At 37.7% G+C, this 19,635-nt stretch overlaps 2 protein-coding genes across 2 annotated transcripts in view; one reads left to right on the forward strand and one right to left on the reverse strand.

Annotated features, from left to right (window-relative positions):
- Nucleotides 1-544: 544 nt before the first annotated feature.
- Nucleotides 545-12,458, forward strand: LOC106134744 (fatty-acid amide hydrolase 2). Its single transcript, XM_013334874.2, has 11 exons — nucleotides 545-1,009; nucleotides 1,515-1,641; nucleotides 2,964-3,135; nucleotides 4,091-4,215; nucleotides 5,592-5,681; nucleotides 6,710-6,855; nucleotides 7,799-7,881; nucleotides 9,399-9,576; nucleotides 10,355-10,477; nucleotides 11,144-11,281; nucleotides 12,078-12,458. Exons 1-11 carry the CDS (start codon nucleotides 788-790, stop codon nucleotides 12,222-12,224), a joined length of 1,551 nt encoding a protein of 516 aa, XP_013190328.1. The 5' UTR covers nucleotides 545-787; the 3' UTR covers nucleotides 12,225-12,458.
- A 44-nt stretch (nucleotides 12,459-12,502) lies between these two features.
- Nucleotides 12,503-19,635, reverse strand: part of LOC106134477 (S-adenosylmethionine decarboxylase proenzyme) — a 29,141-nt gene continuing 22,008 nt past the window's right edge. Inside the window, exons 4-8 of the mRNA XM_013334543.2 lie at nucleotides 17,123-17,219; nucleotides 16,614-16,771; nucleotides 15,695-15,787; nucleotides 15,113-15,268; nucleotides 12,503-14,427 (exon numbers count right to left, since the gene is read on the reverse strand). Coding sequence (XP_013189997.1) covers nucleotides 14,290-14,427; nucleotides 15,113-15,268; nucleotides 15,695-15,787; nucleotides 16,614-16,771; nucleotides 17,123-17,219 — 642 coding nt within the window. The 3' untranslated portion in view covers nucleotides 12,503-14,289. The remainder of the gene's footprint in view (nucleotides 14,428-15,112; nucleotides 15,269-15,694; nucleotides 15,788-16,613; nucleotides 16,772-17,122; nucleotides 17,220-19,635) is intronic.

Consider the following 19,635-nt stretch of genomic DNA (forward strand, 5'->3'; position numbering starts at 1 on the left):
TTGATTATGAAATGTTGGAAGTCCATTATACTTATCAGAAAATCCCATATCAAAACATACAAGAGTTCAAAGTTATATATATGTATATGTATGTAAATATACCTAATATTTCGGCACTGACATATACATTGTAAATACGCTGGACATTCTCAAACTATTGACTAGAAAAAAAAAATAAGATTTTCATATTTGTATTATCTCATTAATGAGGTAGAGACTTCAGATAGTTTATTTTTTATTATGTATCTAATCATTTAACGTCCCTTACTTATATTGTAAAATTTAATCATGGGTAACAAACAAATTAATGATTCTTATATTGGGAGATAGGCTAGCAACATCTCACTATCTGAATACCAATTCCATTTGTAAACTATCCAGCTGAAAGTGGCCATTGAGTCAACTCCGTATGGCATGAAAACGCGATATTGGTATTTATCAACTGTCTAGTCTAGTGAACAATAAAATAATCGTCATTATTTCAACCAAGCTAGCAGATTGTGTGATTGTGTAATCAACGAAATCAACACGGACATAAGTACCTACTTACGTACAATTTTAATAAGCAATTCCCATTCCAGTCGTTCGTCAATATATTCTATCAAGTTACTTCGAGTGGCGCAGTCGAATACCAATATAATTATATTTAATGAAAAGTTTTAGTGATTGATTGGTAACTGAGTGATCTAAGATTTTACACCTAAATAAGTGTACGTAAAGTAATTGGTACCTAAATAAGTGTTGAACGACAAAATATCAAAATTTTTGTTATAAATTTAACCAAAAAATGGCGTTAAGCAAAATTATAGTGTTCATCCGGACATATATAGACATGTTTATAGACTTTGTGTTCGGATTGTATTGGGAGGGGAAACGGCGACCCATCCCGGATTTGGAAAAGAAGCACAGATTCCTGTCAGACAGTGCTGTGTCGCTTGCAGCCAAAATTAGAAATAGGGAGTTGAAGTCTGAGGAGCTGGTCAACGCTTGTATTGAACGGATAAAAATAGTAAGTCATTATTTATCCCAACTAATATTTGTCAATGCGAAAGTTAGTAGTATGTTAGTTTTTTTTTCTTCTTCCTCCTGGCTTTAGTCCCGGTTGCATCCTCACCACTCTGGAGAGAAGCCCGGGGTATGCCTTTGACCATGTATCCTAGATTGGGCGAGTCAGGTTTTTACACGAAACGACTCCCATCTGACCTCCACAACCTTTGTGGGTAAACCTAACCCGTATTGGATCCATGGTTGCACAATCAGTTGCCTGAATTAGCTGGTTTCCTCACGGTGTTTTCCCTCGCTGTAAAAGCTTCGGTTAGTACTATTGACTAATTGTTCTAACCCCATTATTGACGTCCGATGAAAATGCTGCAGTGTAGTTTGTTCCGCCGCTTCTTCTACACATGCGCTTTGGAAGCGGTAGTAGTTATTAAGTAGTTTTCTATTCTATTCTTCATGACCGCGAAGACGGAACATAAGAGCGAGATTTGATTAAAGAATGGATTTTATTTAAGGTGAATCCGATCATTAATGCAGTCACTGACGAACGTTTTGAGGACGCCCTGAAGGAGGCTCGTGAGATTGACCTGCAAATTGCTGGAGGCCTACCCAAAGACTACTTTGAGGGGCGCCCATTTTTAGGTAAATGTTTTGTAAATCTTATCGAGATGACCCTATAATTTATATAATAGAATCAGATTTAGCTCGTAAAAACTTACATATAGCACCTTTCCAGGAAAGGTAAACAGAAACTAGCGGTAAGGCACATCTTTCCATTTGCCACGATTCCTGCATCAATTTTATGACTAATTAGTTATATTTTTTCAGCCAAATAAGTAAGTAAATGCTTTATTGTTCAATATAGGAGCACATAACAAATATAAAACAATAGTACAGTTCAAAGGCGGGCTAATCGGGCCCTTTGTGGGATCTCTTCCAGCTAAGTTAAGATTAAGATAAGTTGGATGATTGTGTAAAGTTTAAGGAATTTATCTACCTAGTAAATAAACCTTGAACTGATACCTAACATACAACAAATAAACATAGAATTATAGGTGGGTACTTTAACTAAACATTGCGACATTGTTTTTTATTATACCAATAAAGGTAAGCAGGTAAATACCAAGCTTCAATAAAAACGTAACTTACGAAGGCCAGTGTAAGTCATATGTATAATTTACTTAAAAAATCTGTCCCACACATTGGAAATACCTATTTGTGCGCAATTTGTGTGGTCAAAGTCTGATACGGAGATTACAATCGGACCATTTCGTATGACACGTAAAAACGTTTATAGTTTTCTCTAGTTTTATCTATCTTTAATTAAATAAATATCAGAAATAGGACACGCGTGCAATTATACCCACTACGGATATGCTTTGTGGGTTCGATTACCTAGGTAGTTTTAATCAAAATTAAAATAATTAGCACATTTATTTTATATTAAAACTCGATGTTAAAAACAAGCGACCGTTTATATTTAAAAATAAAGTGTAAAAACTAATACCCACTACTAAAATACTATAAGTATTAATTAAACAACTTACAGGTTTGAACTATTAAATATTTCTAAATCGTAAATACGTCTAAATAAGTTGTTTAATACATAGTTGGTAAGTGTTAAATAGTTTGTACCTGCATAATAATTTCAACGAAGACTTTTTTCTTATTTCATACTTTTTAGAGCGTGGTTAAGTTTTTATTGAATATAAAGACCAATCAAAATTCACCTTAAGGAATTGAATATATTTATTTATAAATACTACAAGTATTAAACGCATATAAGACCAATCAAAATTTACCTAAAGGAATGGAATATATTTATTTATAAATACTACAAGTATTACCTAAACGCGTATCTTTACATACGTGCGTAACACGCACGTGGTATTTATAAATACCATAATGCAACGCGAAAGTTTTAAATCTGGAATATACATTTAGTAACCATTTTAAAATGTCAGGCGTCCCGTTCACTGTGAAGGAATGCACTGCAGTCCAAGGCATGCTGATCACTATCGGATTGATCTCCCGTCGTCACACACGCGCTGATGAGGACTCGGAGTGTGTCCGGCTTTTACGACAAGCTGGTGCTATACCATTGGCTGTCACCAACGTGCCTGAAGGTCTACTATGGTAAAAATCTTGTTAAAACCTTCTTCTTCTTAGTCGTGTCACGCTTGACAGAGTGGTCGTGGTTATCATGTAGTGTTGGAGGCGGGCGCCAATGTGCGCGTTAAAACCTTAAGGTAGTTAAATTACAGTCTCTTACAAACAATAGAAGGACAGTCTGCCCGCATGTAAAAGAATAATGCCTTTTTTATTTTAGTGGGAATATCGGGGAATCCTCTCTTAGTGCAGCCCTAGATTACTTATGTACTTATGACAGGTTGCTAGCCCGTCGCCTAAAAGAAAAACTTAGTCCTCCCTTAGTCGCCTTTAATGACATCCATGGGAAAGAGATGGAGTGGTACTCTTCTTTCTTGCTTTTTTCACAAAACGTTATGTATTTATATTCAATATATTAAAATTTGATTTGCTATATCGTTCTATTTAAATTTATATTTTTACCTTCATATATGCAGCGTGGCGTGAATCGTAATGGCCACGGGTTTTGTTTCAATGTTCTTACCCAATATAAGAATAGGACCACTCCATCTCTTTCCCATGGATGTCTTAAAAGGCGACTAAGGGATAGGCTAACAAACGTGGGATTCTTTTTAGGCGATGGTTTAGCAACTTGTCACTATTTGAATCTCAATTCTATCATTAAGCTAAATAGCTGAACGTGGCCATTCAATTCAGGCTTTCCAAGGCTGTTGGCTCCGTGACCATAATTATGTATGTATGTATGTTCTTACCCTAATGTTTAATTCTACCCTACATCAAAAAGCATTTACTACAGACAGACCTCCTACTACGCCATATTTTTATGGGGCAGTCAAGATACTCTTGGTACCTTTCCAATCATTACAATTCCATCCATGCTTGCATCATTGTTTCATTGCTGGCCTTTCAGTATTTTCAAGACTGTTGGCTCTGTCTTCTAGATATAAGAGACATGATTGTATGTTTGTATGGTATCTTTCAGGCAAGAATCCCGTAACATGTTGTACGGTCAGACCAAGAACCCGTACCACACTGGTAGGACCACCGGGGGCTCCAGCGGCGGCGAGGGAGCCCTATGCGCGGCCCTAGGCTCGCCCATATCTCTATGTTAGTACGTTTTATACTCAGCCTAGCCTTAGGTACTTAGTTATGCGTTTATGATTAACTACACTTATGTACATACGCATACATACACTTTAATAGTAAAGACATTTCTTTGGCATTCAATGACAGTATATTGACGTCCGATGAAAATGCTGCAGTGTAGTTTGTTCCGCCGCTTCTTCTACACATGCGCTTTGGAAGCGGTAGTAGTTATAATAAGATTTAAGTGATGTGACGTCAATAAGTGATACCTTGTATCTAATTTTGAAAATAAATCTATTTTATTCTAATGTCGTAAAAGGCAAATAAGGGAAGAGCACATTCATCTGGTACAACTTTTACCATGATCCAGTACGGGTTAAGTTTCTCTGCAAAGGTTGCGGAGGTCTGACGGAAATCGCTTTGTGTATAAACCTGACTGACATATAAACATTCACTATTTTAATCTTAATTCTATCATCAAGCCAAAAGCTGAACGTGGCCTATCAGTCTTTTCAAGACTGTCGGCTCTATCTACCCCGCAAGGGCTATAGACGTGACTATATGTATGTTACCCGTGCGAAACCAGGACGGATCGCTAGTCTCATATAAATATAGCAGTCATTATACCATGAATAGGTATTGTTATATTCGCAAACAAGTTTATTTAGTCAAATTTAACCTTTGATTTGTTTGTTATTTAAAATGGCTTAGCAAGTCACTTACTATTTATATATTTTGACGTTTTATTTACAAAATTAATCGGTAGACGTTTAATGTTTACAATTAATATGTTAAACGATCTATAATATAGATTTAATTAGATAGATACATACATACATATAATCACGTCTATATCGCTTGCGGGGTAGACAAAGCCAACAGTCTTGAAAAGACTGGCGGGTAGGAAGTCTTAAAAACTTGTGATTCTTCTTTTAAGCGATGGGCTGGAAATTCGTCACTAGGTATTTTAATCTTAATTCCATCATTAAGCCATTACAGCTAAACCTTTCAGTCGTTTCGACTGACTGTTGGTTCTGTCTGCCCCGCAAGGGCTATTAGCGTGATTATATGTATGTACTTATGAGGCAATGAATTGGAAAACTGTCTACCCTGTCGAGGATAAAGACGTGATTATGTAGTTTCTTTCTTTCTTCCTTCTTTACAATAAATTGGAAAACTGTCTACTCTGTCGAGGTAAAGACGTGATTATGTAGTTTCTTTCTTTCTTCTTTCTTTACAATAAATTGGAAAACTGTCTACCCTGTCGAGGATAAAGACGTAGTTATGTAGTTTCTTTCTTCTTTCTTTACAATAAATTGGAAAACTGTCTACCCTGTCGAGGATAAAGACGAAGTTATGTATGTATGTACGCTTACCTATACAGTGTAAACTTACAGGTTCTGACCTCGGCGGTTCAACCCGTATGCCTGCGATGTACTGTGGCTTGTACGCGCTGAACCCCACCGCGGGTCACACCAATTTGAAAGGTAAGTACATACATACATACCTACATAAAATCACGCCTTTTTCCCGGAGGGGTAGGCAGAGACTACCTCTTTCCACTTGCCACGATCTCTGCATATTTCCTTCGCTTCATCCAAATTCATAACTCTCTTCATGCAAGCTCGGTGGTTTCGGGTACTTTTGACCTGACCCTTTACCAGGACGTCCTTAGTTTGATCAAGATACGTTCGTCTAGGTCTTCCCACTCCGACCTTTCGAAAGGTAAGTACCTGATGTGAAAACTCATTACTCTACTCATAGAGCTCCTTAGTTACCGACCTTACCAACCATGTTTATACGTCAATAATATTGTAGTACCCGGTTGACCGAGCTACCAGAGATGCCGCTGATATAGTTTCTTAAAACGCGGTTTTTAAAATGTTTATATTCTTGGGAACCGAGCTTTTCTCGAACCTAGGACCTTGATAAATCGATTCCTTGAGCTGAAAAGCCCCTAATCTGTAACTTTCATGAAAATCGTTGGAGCCGTTTCCGAGATCCTGATTATATATAAGAATTGGTCGTTTAAATTTATTAGATAGATTAAAATACGTGCTGTTTTTAAGCTGAATAAATTGATACAAGAATAAAGACAAAACTATAAGGAACGTTTGTTTGATTTCTGCACAAACACCACAAGCCTATACTATTGATTAATAGATATTAGATATATATATTACATATCATATTATGCCTATATTTATACTGAAATTTTAACTGAGACACATAATCATAAAAAAGACAATTGGGGAAATACACTAATAGAAAAAAAAAACTGAAAAAAATAAGACTCTAGTCTCTGTCTACCACGTAAGGGATAAAGACGTGAATACTTGTTTGTATGTATGAATGCCTACATTTCTGGGGAGGCATTAGTCCAGATGTGGACTTGTAAAGGCTGTTAAGGTAAGGTATGTGTATATTGTTTCCAAAGATGCCCCTAAATAGCTATCTATAAAATTCTTGGTCATCCCCAACGGTATGTCTGAAATCATTTATTGCCGTTTTCCAGGACTGGCCATGAGAACTGGGAAGGAACCCACTATGGGCGCGATCGGCTTCGTCTCCAAACATTGTGAGGATCTGGCGCCGTTGACCAAAATCGTGGCTGGCGACAAGGCCAGGGAACTGAATCTTGATAGACGTGTCGATGTCAAGGTACCTACCTAATTTTAAAACAATGTCAAAAACAAGTGTAAATGGGCACTTAAAAAAAAAGAATAGGACCACTCCATCTCTTTCCCATGGATGTCGTAAAAGGCGATTAAGGGAATAGGCCCATAAACTTGGGATTCTTTTTTTTAGGCGATGGGCTAGCAACCTCTCACTATTTTATCATTAAGCCAGATAGCTGAATGGGGCCATTTAGTCTTTTCAAGACTGTTGGCTCTGTCTAACCCGCAAGGGATATAGACGTGACCATATGTATGTATGTATGTACCTATGGGCATAATTGGTTACATACTTTAACCAAATTTAAATGATTATCTTTCAAACTTAGCGAGGACCTAGCGCCGCTGTACGAAATCGTCGCTAGCGATGAGACGGAAAAAACTAGTCTTGATAGACGAGTAGACCTCAAGGTGTCTTATTCGAAATCTATACTAATATTATAAAGCTGAAGAGTTTGTTGGTTTGTTTGAACGCGCTAATCTCAGGAAGTACCTACTGGTTTGAATTGAAAAATTCTTTTTACCTTGAATAGACCATTTATCGAGGAAGGCTTTAGGCTATATAACATCACGCTGCAACTATAAGGAGCGAAGAAATAATGGAATATGTGAAAAAACGGGGAAACTTATTCATGCTTGAGGGTTTCAATGATACCCAAATTAACTAAGTATTCCACGCAGACTAAGTCGCGGGCATAGCTAATTCAAGAATATTTATCTTCTTAAATTAACTTGAGTTCAAAATAACGGCCGACAAACACTTTAGAAATTCTGGTATCGTAGTCTGAATACTACGATTTTGGTTGATTTTCACTACATTTCTGTTTATAACTCTAAGAAAATGGCTACCCTCTAGGCTATAGGTTGTAGAATGTCTGTGAGTTAGAGTGTAATTCAGTAAACTGTTTAATTGTTTATTATTATTACAGAACATCAAAGTTTATTATGTTGAGTCGACCCAAGATCCACTTGTGAGCCCCATCAGCGCAGAATTGAGGCAGACCATGAAAAAGTAAGTTTAATAGCAACATAGTGTAAGTATCAGTATAATCTCTCTCCCATGGATGTCGTAAAAGGCGACTAAGGGGTAGGCTTATATACTTGGGATTCTTCTTTTAAGCGATGGGCTAGCAACCTGTCACTATTTGAATCTCAATTCTATCTTAAAGCAAAATTGCTGAACGTGGCCTATCAGTCTTTTCAAGACTGTTGGCTCTGTCTACCCCGCAAGGGATATAGACGTGATTATATGTATGTATGTCTATACATACGTGATTATATGTAAGTACTTACCTGTATCTTCTTCGTCGTTACCTTTTCCCACTTTCTACGTGGGGTCGGCACAGTATATTAGTTTTTTCCAATTAGGTACTTCTGTCAATTGCCATCTCACTGGTCACTCCCTTTCTCCTCATACTATCCTTTACGCCGTCCATTCATCGCTTCTTATGTCGCACCCGTCCTTGATGCAACAACCCTGATCCATTTCCCACAGACCGGGTGCTGCGTCTGCGCGTCGCCTCGGGGGTACGCCCTAGTCCTATCGCTGTCTGTCTTATCACTAATCATACTGGAAAGCTTTGGCTTTGGTTTTATAACCAGACCACAAGCATTACAAGCCATTTTGTGACAGGAAAGGTTTCAAGCCAAACCTTATTAGCTACAGCCTTGGTAAAGGCTAAGGCAAGAAATGGTTCTCCTCTGATATTAAGAGCTCTGCTGGATCAAGGATCACGAGCATCTTTTATATCGGAAGCAGCCGTACAGTTATTACGGTTGAATAAAGTTGCTGAGATAACTAGTATTTCAGGATTGGGTGGTGGTCAGAGTGGCTTAACCTCAAAATATGTGGTTAAGGTCAAGATTCAGTCACTCTGTGACCTAACCTTTAAGTTGCAAGTGAAGGCTCACGTCCTTCAAACGGTGACTACATACCACAAAGGAAGTTCACTCCACCCAGATGGACTGAACTTGGCCGCATCAGTTTGGCTGATCCGCAGTATAATTCGCCTAATAGAATTGATGTTCTCTTAGGCTCCGAGGTGTTGGTTGCGCTATCCTGAAAAAGGAATTGATTAAAAGTCCTAATGATTTGATTATTGCACAGGATACTTACCTTGGATGGGTGTTGTCGGGTCAGGTTGACGGCTATGATAATGAAGAAGCTTCATGTCACAACATTATAATGAGCTTTCATATCTTTTTACTTACCTGTATTTATGAACCAAAATAATTTTACAAACCTTAAAAGTACTAAATATTAAAGAGAGAATAATATTATAGTTTTTGCGTGAAAGAGTAACAAACATCCATACTGACATCCTGACATACTCACAAACTTGCGCATTTATATTAGTAGGATATTAAATAAAGATTTGTGTATACTTACATATTACTGATATTTTTTTTAAATAGTAAGTATTATTTGTAATTATAAAAACTTAAATTTTGTGTAGGCCTAATTTAGTTTTGTCCAGGCATGTACCTTACTCACCTAAATACGCTACTAATAAGTACTATATTTTCCAGGGCCATAACCACACTATCGGATGTATCTTCACACCCACCCAAACAATACTACCACGAGGGTTTCAACCACATGTTCACACTATGGAAGTACTGGATGACGAAGGAACCAGAGAAGTTCAGATGGTTCGTCAAGAACAATCGTGAGGAAGCCAATGGATGGGTTGAGTTGGCTAAGAAGGTGACTATTTATCTCGTTAATTTTCGTTTCACGTTGGAATTTTAAAACATGCTGACATCATAAGGACTGACCCCACAAGACAAGTTTGGTTGCCCACTTGAAAAGTAGGAAAGAAGCCAGATCCTTTAATACATTATTGTTGATTAAATGAATGTTATGATTATGAAAGAAGATTAGAGAGAAGGTTGTCACATGATCACATAACTATTGGAAGTATGTACTTACCTAAGTACCTACACGGCTCTGGTGAACCATAAAAATATTCCGTGTATAACCCTAGTTACTGCCAAAAGTCTTATTACCATTATGTGACAACTTAGTCACATAATGGAAATAAGACTTTTGGCAGTAAAATATTCCATGTATTCCACTAGGTCCCATTGAGAGACAAGTGAGACAATTTCGTTAGTGTCACTAGTCTCATGACAAAATCCGTTTCATTTGTCATGAGACAACTAAATGGGACTAGTGGAATAGACCGCACCAATAAAAAGGGAATTTGTACAGCTATCCCATAACGGAAACTTGCATCTAAATCTTAAGTGACTGTCTCAAAAATATTGTAAAAAATTTGAAGAAAAATTTAACTACACTTGAAAATGGATGGATGGAATGATTGAAAAATTCATTGTCTTTTCATACATTGGATGGCTTACTGGGTTGTTTTATAAGTAAAAGAAAAGGTGATGGGATAAAAAAAGGAAAAATTGCTTAAGATACTTTACATCTACATCTTTGAATTACAGCTTACAATGAAATAATATGAATAATTTTACAGCTTGTAGGACAATCTGAGCACACGATCTCTGCCATTTTGAAAGTACTGGATGATCAAATAATGCCGGTGGCGGACGCGAAGTGGGCAGAATCGATGACAAGCGACACGAAGAATGATATAGTGGTACGATTTTTTAAACATTTTCTACTAAATACCGTGGATTACTGAAAAGAACCTCACTAACTTCGCACACCAGAATGGCTTTTGTTTGAATTTAGCAATTTTTTTTGAAAGTTTTGAATTACATATGAAAATATTAAGTCGTGATAAATAGGACGAACTGGTCACATCTGTTTATCAAATGAATCCCAATACATACATACCTACATACTATTGTCACGTCTATATCCCTTGCAGGGTAGACAAATCCAACAGTTTTGAAAAGACTGATAGGCCACGTTCAGCTTTTTGTATTGATGATAGAATTGAGATTCAAATAGTGACAGGTTGCTAGCCCATCGCCCAAAAGAAGAATCCCACAATTTTGACGGCCTCCGTGGCGCAGCGGTAATACGCTTGTCTGTGACACCGGAGGTCCCGGGTTCGAATCCCGGTCAGGGCATGATGAGGAACGAACTTTCTCTGATTGGTCTGGGTCTTGGATGTTTATCTATCTAAGTATTTATTATAAAATATAGTATCGTTGAGTTAGTATCTCGTAACACAAGTCTCGAACTTACTTCGAGGCTAACTCAATATGTGTCATTTGTCCCGTATATATTTATTTATTTTATTTTATCCCAAGTTTAAAAGCCTATGACCCGATATTAATCAAAAATTATCCTCCAGCGCACACTAGGCGCAGACGGCGTGTTATTGTTCCCCAGCGTATCCCACGTGGCTCCCTACCACTACTCCCTGCTGCTGCGACCCTACCAGGCCTCCCACTGGAGCGTCTTCAACGCACTGCAACTGCCTTCAGCTCAGGTAACATGTCACTAACTTCCCTGTCATTTAGAACGCCGCGCAAAAAACTATCCTTGTCTCGCATTTTATTATGAAGTGAAACGGGACAGCGATAGTTTTACGCGGGAAAATAAGGCGTCGCGCGTGTCATGCTAGCTAGTGCCTGGAACCGCCATTGTTTCGGAATGCCCAACTCTGATATCCCGACATTGAATTAGTTACTTATCAAAATAACCCTGGCATACAAGCCAAGGATAAACTGCTCTGACATCAACCACCACAGAACAAGTAGTAAACCAACCGATGCTCCAATGGTTTGCAGGTGAATAAAACTGCACATTGAAGTGAAATTTAAATGTCTGTCATGATATCATTTCCTGTTGGCTGAAAGTGTATTTTATAGACTGTTTTGTTTGGTTCAGATCATTTTTCTTGTTGTTGCAATAAAGATGTAGCAGGATCGATGATGCCACAAAGGGAAGATATTGTGTCGGTTGTATATATGCTCAAATCCGTGAAATCTTTGCTTGCGCGATGTAGACTTTTCGCTGTTATTGCTTGATAGCGTCGTGGATTGGCTGTAGTGACTTGTGGCGTAGAGATGTCGCCACAAAGAGTTTATCTATAATATCGATATGATGATAGTGGTTTCATTAACATAATTATAATGCAATTAGGGTTTACTTTCCCCTGCCAGAGTTGCGGAGGTCAGACGGGAGTTATTTCGTAAGAAAACCTAACTTACCCAATATAGAACCGCGTAATCAGTATTATTCATCAAAAGAAAGATGACCTTACAATTTATAACTTTTCCCAGGTACCACTCGGTCTGAATAAGGATGGCATTCCACTAGGCATCCAAGTGGTAGCGGCTCCGAAGCAAGAGTCATTATGTCTAGCAGTGGCAGACTACCTCGGCAAGCAGATAGGTGGATACGTACCACCTTGTAAGATAAACCAGTGATTGACAAGCCGCCATTTTGTATATTGTCGTCCATTTTAGTGGTGCTGCAGTTAGAAGGACCATAATAATTCAATGCAAGGCGAGGCAAATTGTGAAAAGATAATAAAGAGCTAAATGTTATATTGAAAAGTTATATTGAATTATGAACTCTTGATTATGAAATTATATTGAACTATGAACTTTTTAGACAATATTGCATGTGTATAACTATTTATGTACCTACAATTATATGTACCTATATCAGGTAAACAAGGTCTTATTTTAAAATAAAACAAAAATTACTGAGACAAAAATCTTTATTTGATTAAAATCTCTGACATATCCGCCCTCGTTCGCGGTCTTCGACTGTCCCCCAAGCGCCCGCATGTTCCACTCGCATGCCAGTACACTCGCACGCTTCACACGCAAGCCGCTCGCCTGCCCGCTTCCCCTCTAAGATGTCTACGATCTAAGACATCATATAAACTACATTTCTAAATCCTACTAACAATTCACGTACAAATAGTTAAATATAATCTGAAATCTGACACCTTCGATCTATCACTACCTATATAATATCACGTAAGGATCACGTCGAATGGAATGGAATAAAATCACATTATTACGGCACCCTGCTCTAAGTCTTATTTACATTTAGGTAATAGTTTGTACATTCAGATAGAAGTAGAAAAAATATTGTCTATTCTCTAACGAAGCGGGAAGAGGCATCGGTCTACAACGTAACAGCCAATCAAAGGATAAAGAAGCTCGTCAATGCGAATGCCTACTAGATAGTAGTGCCCCCTAAGGAAATAAAAAATGGCGTTGTAGTAACATATTAATGGTTCTTGGCTTTACAGGCCTCGGTCATATTTCCTCTAACTTATAAAAACATGATTAAATTTATTGAAAATTTTTAAACATTATCTCGAAGATATAATTTCCTAATTTCCAATTGGGGGCGCCACTAGTTAAGTAATCGCGTCAAAATCGAGTATTCTAACAACGAATAAGCACTCGTAGACCGACGCCGAAGCTATAAGCATTAATTTAGCTACATCGCGGTAAAATCTACTGGGTGCCGGAGAGCCTAAGATGTATCGCCGATCGAAGTTACCGACGAAATAAATCATTTTCTGATATTGAAGTTTTAATTTCAATTCAGTTAAGGCTCAGAGGCCTTAAGTTTGACGTCAAACTCTAATGTTGAGGGTTACCATTTTAAATGTATGTGATGATGAGTTATGAACTTAGAATGATCAGTTTTAAGGCATATTATGTGTTTACGAATTTTTGTAATGAATAGTATTATTTGTCAAATATAGATCTAAAGAGAAAGTTTAGTGATAATTCTATAAATTTGTCAAGGGAATTATTTGTCATAGTAATATTAATCGACATAGAATTATTACAAAACTTTCTCGATCAAATTGCTGTTTTCTTTAATAAGCAAGTATTCATGGTAACCCTAACTTAATAACGTATGCTGCAATAAACCCGTTAATCGCCCGAAGCCCTATGGGTTTTAATCAGATTCGCAACGGGTTTAAGTACATTGGATCACAAAATGAACTCACTAAACTTCTGATACACTAAGTTTAAAAACCCATTTTGAAGATTGATTAGTTAACGCATGATGATTCTATACTTTCGTATTATTTTATATTTCTTACAAGATTGGGAACGGGTTAAGTGCATCAAATCGCAAAATGAGCTCATCAGACGTCCGAGTTAATGACGAGTTGAACACTCCTCGACACATTCGAAGCCCGATAAGTCAACGGTAACCCATCAAGTCCGAACCGTTCAGTGCAACTCATCAAAGATCCGAAGCCCTAAGTGATTACAGCGCGTCAGAGCGTAGCTTGGCGCGTTGCCGCGGCCGCGAGCGCGCGCGCCGCTCGCGTCACGCGCGCGCGCACGGGCACGCCAGCAGCCCGCGCGCCAGGCTCACGGCGCGCCGCGCCACGCTGTCCGCCAGCACGTCGGCGAGCGCGCGGCGCGGGGGGCGGCGCGGGGGGCGCGGGGCGGGCGGGGGGCGCGCGGCGGGGGGCGGCGGCCGCGCGCGCCGGCCGGGGGGCGCGCCTCAGCTCGGGAACTTGTTGTACAGCGCGTAGTGCAGCTCGTAGCCGGAGAAACGACAGTACTGCGACTCCTTCTGTTGGAACTCGCCGAGCGATGAGAATTTGGTGAGTTGGCGGGGCGTCTCCGCGGCGGGGGAGTCCTGTGGGCACGGTGGTTAGTCAATATTGATATACAGTTTCTAATGGAATCTAAGAGATGCTAATGAAAGAAAGAAAGATTATTTCAAGTTCAGTTCAGAGGATCCAATGAATTTGAAAATCCCTTTGATCTACATAACCGATTTGTGCAAAAAAAATATAGCAGCAACAAATTCTATATGTCTAATGCCAAACCACACTAATTATATTCCCATTATTATATGGTTTGTTCCCCTTTGTTTCTCCACTATTGATCTAAGAAGAGGTTATTATCTCATGAAAGTTGATACAAAGTATGTCCAATACATCAAAAATAAAAGTCCGTCTTACTTTACAAAAATGTATTAAACTGATTTTTGAGTTTCTAATATCATATAGTATAAATACTGATGATATTAATTTTGTTTATTGAATTTGTGAGACTTCACAGTTTTTGTTTACCTTGACGACTTACTGATATTATCAAACACTTGTAAGAAGCTTCTCAATGCGGTGTTTAGATTTATAGCATTCGCCCGGGGCTCCGCCCGCGTGAAAAGGTCCCTATGGCCTTCTCCATACACCACACTACAGGTATGCAATCTATCATGGAGGTTGGTTCAGTGGTTTTGACGAGAAAGACGGACAAACAACTTTCACATTGATAATTAGTGGTAAGGACAGCATTATAACTATGAAGTTACTTACAGGAGTGGCGAACACGGTCAACACGAACTTGTTCGGGCGGAACGCTCTAAGTACGCGAGCGATCACTTCGTCGTAGCTCGACACTGGCACGTTGGACTCGAACGACACGTACGAGCATGTAGGCTCGGGCGTTATGTGGATCGTCATGTAGCAGCCCTAAGAAAAAAATATAGTGGATTAAAAAAAAAGACATCAAAGAACTGCTACAAAAAAGGCAATGTTGCATCTCTATCTTTGCGTGATTGCAGTTTTAACCTCAGTTGTTATTTTTTGGAACCATTTTTAATTATTCGGCCAATTCTTAGCAGATTAATTCTTACCATTAAATTAAATACATTAATTTATACACATTTGAAATGCAGTATCAAAAATACAGTTTGATGTCAGAGTGACCTTAGTTTTGTATCTAATAAATGAAATAAAACCCTTTGAATATTATATCAAACTAAAATCGACTTACTGATGGTAAATCCTTGTCTCCCTTTGAAAGCGTAAAATATAAAACGTGATCATTATATAAATATTATTGATCATTATACGAATACCCAGTAGTAAATAATTAAAAATAAAATAGAAACTTACGTCTTTAGCGACTCCGTTCATAGAGTAGCCGCACGGGTCAAACAAGAAATCGTCTATCACCATACCGGGAATAATTTTGTCTATGCCCGATTTCTGAAAACAAAAAAAAAAAGGGATTTTGAAAATTTTAACACACTTTTTCGTACAATTAAAAAGCTTCACATTGCAGTGGAATGTTTAAATTGTTGCATCTTTCTTGGCTCATCATAATAGCTTGTATTCAAAAATTCAAAAAACAAAATTTTTATTCATTATTATAGGATATTATTATATCGCTTAATAATTGTCGTATGGTTTAACAACTTGGTTGACGTCAAATAAATTACTTAAAAACTAAGTTTACTGCCGCTTCCAAGGCGTCAGTGCAGAAGAAGCGGTAACAAACTGCACTGCAGCATTTTCTTCAACAACGTCAACTTCACAATATTAAATTATACTTAGAATAGAATGTGGACGGGAGAATACATTGTTCACGGGAGATTTATATATTTATGAGATTTAATATTGAAAAAAGAAAAAAATATATATATATATATATATATATATATATTTTATGGATTGCCAATTTTAAAAAGATTTATGTACAGAGTGTACTGAAATTTTTGTTGACACGATAGGAAAAAAAGCAATACACCCAATTTTTTTGTGTTTATACATTTATATTATTACGACTTAGGGTTAGCTAATAAACTTGGGATTCTCCACATAGGCAATGGGCTGACAACCTGTCACTATTTGAGTGTCGATACCTGTTCTGTTCAAGACTCTATCTACCCCGCAGAGGAAATAGACGTAATTATATGTGTGTATTTTTTTATAAATATTTTACTTGTTTGTTTATAATATTAGTTTTGAAGCATCATTGTTAAGCCTTGTTACAGCAAAGAGTAAAAAAAAAGTATTAATTTATTCCACTAACCCTGGTGGCCTGAGCGGCGTCTTCAGAAGCAGCCCTGGTGAAGATGTCCATGACCTCTGGATCCAGGTCCGACATCAGAATCTCTATGGTCTGGTCCGGCTCCGAAGACTCACTGATAGTGGACTCGAGCTGTTCCTTCTCTAGGGCGTCCACTGTACCTGAATCAACGATAAAAATAAACATTTCATAAATAAGAAGTACAAGACTATCACATTCTGTTCAATTCACAGTCCCATTTTTTTTAATCTGCTGCTCACATAACAGATAAACTGCTCAGATGCAAATAAACAAATTATATAAGAATACATACATACATACATATGGTCACGTCTACATCCCTTGCGGGGTAGACAGAGAGAGTCTTAAAAAGACTGAATGGCCACGTTCAGCCATTTGGCTTAATGATAGAATTGAGATTCAAATAATGACAGGTTGCTAGCCCATCGCCTAAAGAAAGAATCCCAAGTTTGTAAGCCTATCCCTTAATCGCCTTAGATAAGAATGATTACCTTCAAGCGGCAGCAGCGTGTAGAGGTACCAGCAATCCTTCTCAGGGCCCATGATGTAGGCGCGCCCGTCGCCGAAGAAAGAGTCCAGCAACTCCACCTGGAAATAGGGTCTATGTTTACAAACACAATCGTTAAACGTTTCTAAAATAATAACCAATTCAAAAAAATAAGTCTATGAGTATCAACTTGGTAAAAAATACAGTGCCGTGCGGTTCCCGGCACCAATAAAAAAAGAATAGGACCACTCCATCTCTTTCCCATGGATGTCGTTAAAAGCGACTAAAAGATGGGCTTATCAACTTGGGATTCTTCTTTTAGGCGATTTCTTTTCTTTTTTTCTTTCATTCATTTGTCTTTTCAAGACCGATTGATGATTATATGTATGTATGTATGAATTTGGTCATTGCTATGGCTATTTATTTAAATCTGTGTGACAAAATGGACGTCAATCCAATAACGCCGTCCAGCCGGGCCGCTGCCAGATAATTGTGTTTGCGCGGCATTTCCTCGCCTCAGCGACTTCCAATTTGCATGTAACGGCAGATATTGGATTTTGCGATACGCAAGCTTGTGACAAGACTGATTCTATGTACATAATGTTTTATCTTGATCAAATTAAGGACGTCCTGGTAAAGGGTCAGGTCAAGAGTACCCGAAAGTATGCAGAGATCGTGGCAAGTGGAAAGATGTAGTCTCTGCCTACCCCTCCGGGAAAGAGGCGTAATTTTGTATATGTATGTATGTATATGTTATTATAGTAATATGTACATAAAAGCTGTTGATTAACCTTAATAATTAATGCATTCAATAATTCCCATATTATTTATTAACCAGTCTTTGTGGTTTAATTTACCATCGCCATTCATATCTCTTTCAAGAAATTATTGTCCGGTTGTAATTTGTCTTCAGCCCGTGTAGCATGGCACGCGCGATGCCGTTTATATCGCGCGAAAAACTATCGCTGTACCGTTTCACGTCTTAATAAAAAGCGAAACTGAAAAAACGGTTTAGCGCATGCCAGCTACGAGGGCTGGTCTGGCAAACTCGCGTCGCGTGTAGAACACGTTGTGACACACGCGTGGCCGGCCACGTCGGGCGCCAGGGACATCACCGTGTGCAGTACGTGCGCAAGATGTGTTGTAAAAATAAAGCTTTGATAAAACCAAACATATCTGCCTATTGTTTGGCATAGACTTAATCTCTCGCACCAATCGATTCTTTGCTAGTTAGACCAAATTCATCATCATCAACATAGACCTAATTCAAATTACATGGTTTTCTTTTAGTTTCATCTAAAAGAAAACCATGTAATTTGACTAACTTCTAATTTCTTGAACCTGATTCATCATCATCAACATAGATAATTCAAATTACATTGTTTTCTTTCAGTTTCATCTAAAAGAAAACCATTTTTCACAAACCAAAGGGTATAGCCGGATAAGTATGACGATCTGGCCTCCAAATGAGAACCTTTATCGAAACTTATGTTCTAATATCGCCTTGATGTACAAACACAATTTATGTACTTTTCGCGGCCAGCTTTCGCTTTGACCTTGAGATATGGGAAAAAATAATCGCACGCATGACTTTTATTCAAAGTCATATATCTCAAAAATTAATTACGCTAGAGAGATGAGACCAACGCGAGTTTTTAGATTACATTGCAGAGTATATCATATATTATTTTCAAATTTTTAGAGTATATTTATATATAAAAAAAATTAAAAAATAAGTAAATCATAATTTTTTTTTCATGTTCTCTGAGACTTACAATCACGAAAATAATATATGTTATGCTCCTTTACGTGCTCTATTACTCATAAAAATTTGGTAAAAAAAAAGTTGGTGCAACACTTTGAAAAAAAAAATAATGTGATTAGCGCCTTCTACTATACCCTTGTTCTATAAGGCCTACATTACATTTTATTCATTTTTTCGAAGTGTTGCACCAACTTGATAAGCGTTGGAATAATTGTTCAAAAAGAAAAGAAAAAAATAACCAATGTCCAATATTTATCACAACTTTTATTACTTTTCGTGTTAATCAAAATAGCAAAAAGAGAAAAAAATTAATCATCGTCACTATTGTAATTAATTATTCCTGGAACATTTTGAGTAGCAAATATTTTAGTGAGGACTTCAGAAGGACGCAAAATTTTGGACAAATATCGTCCATATGACAGATAATAAATAATAGCTGCTGTATGTGAACAGCACCCCACTGTACGGTTGCCATTGGGACAATCACACCAATAACGGAGAATACTATTGTAATCATTACCATCGGAAATATAGTGAATGTAAATACGATAGACTTTACTATTTATATGCCTTGATTTTACTTCTGCTTTAATGATATTAGATGCTGATTTCACATATTGTACTAAAAGATTATTTTAATCGTCCATTATTTCGGCCAAGTAAGATAAAGCCTGTGAAAATTGATACGAGCCTGTGAATAAAATCTTTAGCTGATCTTCAGTTACGCGTGGAAAATCAAGTAGTTCAGATGC

The sequence above is a fragment of the Amyelois transitella genome, chromosome 17, assembly GCF_032362555.1.
Source record: "Amyelois transitella isolate CPQ chromosome 17, ilAmyTran1.1, whole genome shotgun sequence".
Classification (NCBI taxonomy): domain Eukaryota; kingdom Metazoa; phylum Arthropoda; class Insecta; order Lepidoptera; family Pyralidae; genus Amyelois; species Amyelois transitella.

Excerpts from the sequence above, each read along its gene's own strand:
- LOC106134744 (XM_013334874.2), top strand. The coding sequence starts at position 788 with ATGGCGTTAAGCAAAATTATAGTGTTCATCCGGACATATATAGACATG. Across the intron at positions 1,010-1,514 it reads GTATTGAACGGATAAAAATA|GTGAATCCGATCATTAATGC; the intron begins GTAAGTCATTAT and ends ATTTTATTTAAG. Across the intron at positions 4,216-5,591 it reads AGGCTCGCCCATATCTCTAT|GTTCTGACCTCGGCGGTTCA; the intron begins GTTAGTACGTTT and ends GTAAACTTACAG.